Source organism: Aulonocara stuartgranti (assembly GCF_965226115.1).
Source record: "Aulonocara stuartgranti genome assembly, chromosome: 3".
In the NCBI taxonomy this organism is placed as follows: domain Eukaryota; kingdom Metazoa; phylum Chordata; class Actinopteri; order Cichliformes; family Cichlidae; genus Aulonocara; species Aulonocara stuartgranti.
Genome location: NC_138941.1, coordinates 37,227,532 through 37,235,323, shown reverse-complemented (window position 1 = coordinate 37,235,323; position 7,792 = coordinate 37,227,532). Strand labels below are relative to the sequence as shown.

Here is a 7,792-nt window from a genome sequence, read left to right as displayed (position 1 = left end):
CTAGGCCTTGCTTTTTGCAACTTTAGTAAAGTCCCAGGCTTTTAAAGTATTGGAAATGCTAGCCTAATTATAAAAATTACCAGGATGCTCAATACCACCTCCTCACTACATGAAAAGGTGAGGACAGATGTTTGAAATATTCTCATGAGATCTCATAATTTCACCAAACTACAGAGACCTTTTATGTAATTAGACACTGAGGTGTTTTCAGAGGGAAGACCGTTTCTGGTTGCAATGACGGTGCATATTTCACATTTTTGAAGCTAAATTAAGGGTATTTTCTGTTATCGTCCTAATATTACATCTACTATTACAGTTACATTACTATTAAGGGTCTTTATAGTGTTTATCCTTAAAACTCTGCAGATCACTGTCCAGTTAGTCCTCTTTGTTGCTGGGTACTTATAACCTAAAACAATAAATTATAACAAAACAAACAACAAAAGTAAATTATGAGCCTTTTAATTTGTATGGTGCAGCACATACAGAGGAGCATCACAGCAGATATACAGACAAGAAACAGAACTGCTCATCTCAACGATGCTCTTTCTGCCAGCAGACAAAGATTTGCACAGCTGCTCATCACAAATCTAGCATTTAAACATCTGCACATTTTAGTCAATTGGCTCTTTATGCTCCATTTCCAAGGTGAGAAGACCGATCAGCCCGTTGCACGCATAAATCCAGTTTAAATCTTCAGCAGGCGCGAAGAATGTAAACAAAAGGAAACAGACTGTCACTGTTTAAAGCTGGTATCAGGAGCTATAAACTTCACTAACAAAAGTACCCTTGAATGTAAACACGGTTTAATCAGCCATTTATAGCTCAGCCCTTGTAATAGTATATCCATCAGCTCAGTCATGTTGTTTAGAAATGTTTGTTGGCACAAAAACACTGTCATGTGTACTTTTCCAGCTTTTATTGGAACTGTTCCAGCATTTTTATTGTTTTTTTATCTGGGTGAGGCAGGTTCACTGACTTAAAGGAAACATTTTCAGTAGAAGTTCGTAGGTACTCCATCTCTAGCAAATCTTTTGTAAATGCCTGACTTCCTACTACACTTGATAAAACTTCAGAGCCACCGCTTTCCTCATTATCTGGAAAAAAAAAATCTGGTTTTTTCCATTCATAATTGGCTTTTTCGCTTTTATCCGCCTTGTTTTTCTCTGTGCCGCTGAAATCTCCCATCTCATTATCAGTATTTTCCTCAGAGTTCTTGGTCATGTTTTTCCACTGTACTCATCATCATCATCAGAGTTTAAATTCGAACGGTTCATCGCTTTCTTTTGCTCGGTCGTAGCTGTCACGTTTGGAAAATGATCCATATCAGTTGGCCTGTCAGGAGATTCTGTTGTTTCCATGACACCACTGAACGAAGCACTTCCAAGAACATCGGTGTAAGTGACGGCTTTAACTTCGGCGGGGCGCTTGGGCAGCCTGACTATGGCCACAGTGTGATTGGTGAATGTAGAATCGCCGAGCTTTTTGCTGTTTCTGTGTCTTGCCTTCGCGTGTTTGGCTCTCACGGAGCGGCTGGTGGAGGTGTGGAGCAGGGTTGCCTTCATCTCAGCAGGTTTGCTTTGGTTGGGTGTCCTTAGCTCTGATTTTTGCTTTGATGCAAAAGTGAGGCGCCCCGCTGACCTCAAATGAGCGGAGGAGACTATGTAAGATGCTGATGCTGGATCTTGCATCGGGTGTTGCCACCATATTTTGTTGCGAGCCTGTGCTGTCGTGTTTTTTAAGGACTTGAATCTCCGGAAAGTGTAGGGTCTGCTGCTGTTTTTACCAGGTAAGACTAATACAGAATCCTCTGCTGTCTTTAAATATGGTTTAAGGTCAACACTGCTCAACTCCTTTGGAGTCCATGTTGATGTATTGCTGCTGCCTGGCTCAGTTTGATTGGAAATTTTGAAGCTTCTCGGTTCTGAGGTCTGTTGACGTCCGACTTTAATACCATCAAGATCCTGCTGGAGTCTGGCAGATTTGTCCGGTCCTTGAACTGAAGGTTTGGCTCCCTCGAGTGGTCGAGAGTCGGATCTTTTTGGAGCTTTTGTTATTTTGTAGGTTCTGAATTGTCTGTAGTTGAGGTTTCTGTCCACACCAGGGTCACTTTTAGGTGTCATTACTTGCATAAACCCTGATACAAACAGCGTGGGTGTTGTGACTGGGATTAAGGTGCTGGGTGAAGGTGAAGAATAAACTACAGGGTTTTTCTCCAACATTACCGGTGGTGTTGTAGTAATAGCAGATCCTCCTCTTTGGCCAAAACTGTACCTTTGGAGCAGAGCAGGGTAAAAATTTGACATTTTAAACTTATAATGTTTCATGTTCTCAAAGCTGTGCTGTTTGGAGTTTGGCTGTTCTTTAAAGGTGAGAGCGCGTGGCTTCTTTACAGCTTGCCACACAGGATTTTTAAACTCTTTGAAGCCAAAGATACTTTGTGTGCCCCCTCCTGGTTTTTGGATTGGCACCAAATCTCTTGTAGTTGCATTGACTTTGCTGACTGAAAGAGGTTCCTCACTTCTGGTGGCATACCCGTGTGTGGAATAAATGTGAGGTGAAGGGGAAAAACTTGCCATATTCTTCGTTTTTACTGGAGCAAGATGGAGATCGGAAGATTGTTCTGTGATGTGAGGAGGAAGAACTAAGCTGGAGATGGGTCTTTTTAAATCTTTGTGCATCTGTTCATCATTCTGAGCCGCACTAGTATGATGATATGGCAGATTGGAAGTAATTTGCTTGGTTGTATCTTTTGTGTTATAATACCTGGATCCAAATCTGCTGGCAGCAGGTACATCAGAGGGCCTTTGATTATCTGATGTAATGAAAGCATTGCTTTGTCCACTTAAAGCCTCTCGTCCATCTCCCACAACTCTATTAACTGAGGTCTCAGGGCCCTTGAAAAGATACGCTTGCATCTTTTTGTGTCTTTGTGTCTGACCGTTGCTCATTGAGTCTCGCCCATGGGGGGAATCTGTGATGGATGATGTCAGTTTTTCTGCGCTTGGGTTTGTGTTAATAATGGGGGTGTTTGCGCCATTGCTGATTGATGTTGCGTGAGGAGCCAGATGACTTGTAGAGCTGAGAAAATTGCTTGATTGACTCCCTCTCCATGTACTCTGTGCCCCAACTGCTGGAGATTCATTTGTCTCTTTATAGTCACTGTAACGCCCCCTTGGTGTTTCCCAATAACCACTCGTCTGGGATGAAGAAAGAGAAAAAGAAAATGGGTTTCCAGGAGATTTATCTTCATCCGTCCTTGAAGAATCAGTCTTTGCAACTTGTCCTCTGCTGTAAGGTTTTGGAATATATTTCAGGTCCCAAATTTTTGAAAAACTCAAGCTTTGGTGACTGCCAGCTTTTTCTGTAGGTGGTTTTCTAATAATCATTGACTGGGAATCATGAAAATTTCCAATTAGGGCTTCTTTCTGAGTGAGCGTGGGGTCATTCCCTTTGGACCTCCATCTCTCTGCGCTTTGCCCTCCGTGCTGGGGAGAGGATCTGCTAGTTAAAAAGCTGCTTGCCGGCCTCGCTCCATCTGTTCTATGGCCTCTCTGCACTTTTATTATTCTCACTCGAGACTGCCTGCTTGCTGGGCTGTTTTGACCGTCACTGTAAATACCTTGTGTAACCTGTAAAGGTTTTGATTGCTGATCAATGATTGACGGAGTCCCTCTATAATTTCCACGCGTCTTAGTTTCGTCATCAGTTCCAGTGTGAAGTCCAGTTTCTGTTGACAGCAGACCAGTAGAGGCGGGACGATGTTGCCTATACGGAGTGTAAAGTTGTCTCCAGGCGTTGTACGTCGCTCCATTGTGCTTCTGAGTTGCTGTGTAACTGGCTGAAAGTGAAAACAGATAGAAAATTATAAACTAAAATATTTTACATATCATATAGCCTGGCAATTGGATGACTGACAACTCTAGCAGGTTTAAAGCCCGTGTTATGTCTTCTTGAAAGAGGTCTGATGACCTACATGATTGCCAAAGTTTCACATAATGACGACATTGTATCTACAAGTAATCCCTTTGGAAGCTCTGGTTTCAGGCTGCTGTCGATTCTCAGTTTCAAGCTTTCCCCCCTCATTACACTGTTAAAATTTCAGGCAAACACCCAGATATTCAAGGAATTACAACTGGTACGAAACAACAAAGTTTTATTGTATGCTGATGATATCCTACCCTCTCTTTTAATGCTAGCAAGGAAAGCCATGGTGAAGTGGATTGGCAAGGATCATCACTACATTTCTATGTGGAAATCTCAGAGGTTGTGAATCTGGAAAAGCAGCATCTCATCTCTTTGACATAGTTTCTTTTTTTGCTTTCGTTTGTTTACTTATATTTAAAAATGTAATAAAAAGAACAGTGTTATGCAAACTTTTCACCCCATGTACCAAAAATGAGAGCTTCACAGGATATTAAACTGAATACATTTTATATAACCTTAGTTTTATATAGAACCAATTTGATTTAACTGACATCTTAACTACGACACTTACAGCAAGTTATTATTTTCTAGAGGAGTCTAAGTCACGGTGACCTGTTAAAATCTTTGCTCTGGAAACAGTCAAACATCCACAGGAAGAACAATCTAAACACAACAGAACTGAAACACTGAACACAACACCGCAGAATTAAAGATGGGAAGCTAAGCAGTCTTGTTACTGCAAATGTTTTTTCATAATTATTAAATGAATCATGTTTGCGCCACTATATTTAATAAATAAACATTAGCTAAATCCACCGATTCAAATTAAATTGTTTGGCGTTTATAGAGTTTGTGCCGGTGAGATCATCTGCTGCTATGCTATCATCTGCTATTCAACCCTTCTGTTTGCAAGAGGAATCAAGTCAGAAGAAAGTTAGTCTTTAGAGGGCGCTCAGCTTCAGAAAGTGGATGAACTTGGCAGTCTGCACCATGGTCCTGTGACTTGTGAGTCATGCAAAATTCTCTGGCATCTTAGATTAAAAACTGATTCCTGACTGTAACACTTGTATTTCATAATCTTCCCTTATATGATGTAAGATTACTGTTACTGAAGATGAAATGTTTATTTTCTTCCCTCACGCCAGATGGCTGCCCCCCCACCCCTGTCTGAAAACCCCAACAATCTTCTCTCTACTATTGCAGGATTTTTACTTTTGCAATTTAAAGTGACTTGAGGGGACAGTTGTTGTTGATACTTTATAAATTTAAAAAATGGAATCAAATTGATCTTATTAAAATAAGATCCTTATCTAAATGACCTGGAAACTGTTTGTGACATCCCTGATAAAAGTGCGTTCTGCCATCATTAACACCATCAGCTTTGTTGAAATAAATACTATGACTCTCCAGCTAACACATGCACAGCAAAACCCCACAACAGCCATTAGGATGAGCATGCTTGGGCTCACCTCTCGCAGAATCTGGGCACACAATAAACAGCACGATGGCTGCACAGATCGGCACAAACACAAGGACTCTGGAGAGATAAAAATTACACCCAAATGTAGATAGATAGAACTGAACTGTCGTCACAAATAATTGCTAGTGCTTTTCAGATGTTTTATCTGCATGTGCAAAAAACCCCCCACAAAATACTGTGTACCGTTTACCTCAGGTGAGGAGCAAAGTTGCTGAACATGATCAGCAACTTTTTTCCAGGTTTATACGACTAGTAAAAGCTGCAGCAGCGCCGTTAGTCGGTATCTTTTACTTGAACCATGTAGGGGATCTTGCAGCTCTGCTGGTGCTTGTCAGTCTGATTGGAGGCAATACAGTTCACCTGGCCTCAGGTGACCAACTTCCTGGAGCTATGAGCAAAGGGCTATTTGTTGTTTTTCTGACTTCAGTGAATTTTATGTAAAACATTAACTTTCCTTTTTTGTCTACACTCCTCTTTCCTTTGAAAGGCCGTACATTTCCCCTTCAATTTACTTATCAGCTTTTAATTATGACAATAATAAATTCAAACTTTGTTGTTTTTTATCAAAAGGCAAATCACTAAAAATCCACAGAAAGCTTCAAACTGTGTTTTTAAAAAAATGTGTTTATTTTTTTAAATATTAAATACTTTCATAAAAACAAATAAAAAAAAAACAATAAATATCAAAACAGTTGCATCTGTACATAAGTGGGGCTGAAAAGGCTGCTTTGGCATCACATTTGGCTACACAGCGGCCAAACAAGGAATCAAAACATTCACAGTGTCCACATGGCTTTATCATCATCGCCATCAAGTCCATTTTAAGATGATTCGTCACTCATACTGCATTACTCTGGGGCCATATGGGCTGCTCAAAACATGTGGCAGGACATCATGGCGAGGGCCCTCAGGTCTTCACTGGTCATACAGTCTTCTGAAAGAAAGAGAGAGCACATTAGAAAACAATGAACAACTTAATTCAATGGAAACCTCCCTAAAGTTAAAGAATGTTGTTATTGAATGGATACACATGCCAGTTCTTACAAAAGGTACCGAAGAAAGTGTGATCAAACCAAACTATAGTGTGACTAAGTTTGCATCTCTTTACAGCACTAATCATTTACTTAAAATAAAAAGTTGGCTATTATTTTCCTTTTAGTTCCTATAGCAGTTGGATTATTCATGTGAAGTTTTTTTCCTTAAGATTTCAGAATAAAATCACTAAATGGACACAAACTTGAGATTTTTAGATGATATTTTGACAGTCTGGTTTCGCTGATACTTAATCGAGGATAAATCTGCCAGTGAAAGTATCATAAACCACAATCAGGGTCTCTCTTACCTTCTCTTCTCTGCTGGCCCTTGCCGTTTATCGCCTGCCAAACTTTCTTCAAAGACCGCCGGAGTCTCCCGCCTCCTGTGCCCGCGGAAGACTCGCTCTCCTCGGCTGGAGTCTCGGGAGCTGTCGCTTCCTCCTCGTCCCCTTGAACCTGATCGTCCACGTCGGGCTCGTTGAGGAGTCCCGCAGCCGTCAGCCGCTCCAGTGCGCTCTCGTCCACCCTCAGCTCGGCTCGGATCTTCCCATGATCGGAGATGGATGTGATGTGTCGGCACAGCGGGCATACGATCAACCTGCCAGCCCCCAGATGCGCATCTCCGGGTCCCAGGGGCCTGGACAGGGCCAAGAGGCAGCTCTCGCAGAAGCTGTGCTTGCACTGGAGCTCCCGGGGACACCGCCGACCCGCGTTGTAGGTCTGGTAACAAACCCCGCACTCGAGTTCCTCTGCGCACATGTCGTTTTCTGATGCTGGCGTTTCGTCCTTAAAGTTTGAATGAACCAGAAGGCGAGTCGCTCTCAGCTTTATTCAAACTGCACCGAGAGAGGCGGGGCGTGGACGTCCTGTCGGAAACCTAACCTTTCAGACCCAACTAAACACGGCCGATGAGTCACAAGCCCCACGTGATGTAACGATACTGCTGACAATGACGCCATGAGAAGTGGTTCCAAAACACACAGACACCCACACCCAGCTACAGTAACACAGTAACAAGTGTGTATCTACACAGAATATCCACATTAAACATACAGAGTTTGTTTTCATTCCTCCTTGTCTCTCACACACTCCTCTATCACTGTGCAGTACATGACAGGCAGGAGGGCAAGATACAACAAGTCAAGCTGTGTAGACATTTCTAATAGTCCCAGGAAGTTATCTTCAGAGATCAGAGAAATGTCTTTCACATATCAGACTAGGCTTTTCCTTCTTATCTAGTTGTGTATGTGTGTATATGCGTGGGTGACGTCGGCTCTTCCCTCTCCACAGTAATCCCCCAAATAAAACTCCTATCAGATAATCCAGCCCTAACTCCTTTCATGGTGATTTC

At 42.0% G+C, this 7,792-nt stretch overlaps 1 protein-coding gene and 1 long non-coding RNA gene across 3 annotated transcripts; both read right to left on the bottom strand.

The window, feature by feature from the left end:
- Nucleotides 1-789: 789 nt before the first annotated feature.
- Nucleotides 790-5,772, bottom strand: LOC309704050. Its single transcript, XR_014276131.1, has 3 exons — nt 5,598-5,772; nt 5,397-5,464; nt 790-3,841 (listed from the first exon to the last, which is right to left on the bottom strand). It is a non-coding gene; the product is annotated as an uncharacterized lncRNA (long non-coding RNA).
- Nucleotides 5,773-6,011: 239 nt separating this feature from the next.
- Nucleotides 6,012-7,314, bottom strand: LOC309703321 (RING finger protein 227). 2 transcript variants are annotated; one of them, XM_082528108.1, is made up of 2 exons: nt 6,750-7,314; nt 6,012-6,338 (listed from the first exon to the last, which is right to left on the bottom strand). In XM_082528108.1, the coding sequence occupies exons 1-2, from the start codon at nt 7,198-7,200 to the stop codon at nt 6,280-6,282; spliced, it is 510 nt and encodes a 169-aa protein (XP_082384234.1). In that variant the 5' UTR covers nt 7,201-7,314; the 3' UTR covers nt 6,012-6,279. The 2 variants fall into 2 exon arrangements, with proteins under 2 accessions (XP_082384234.1, XP_082384233.1); XM_082528107.1 differs by having other exon boundaries at nt 6,012-6,341; nt 6,750-7,307.
- Nucleotides 7,315-7,792: the final 478 nt, after the last annotated feature.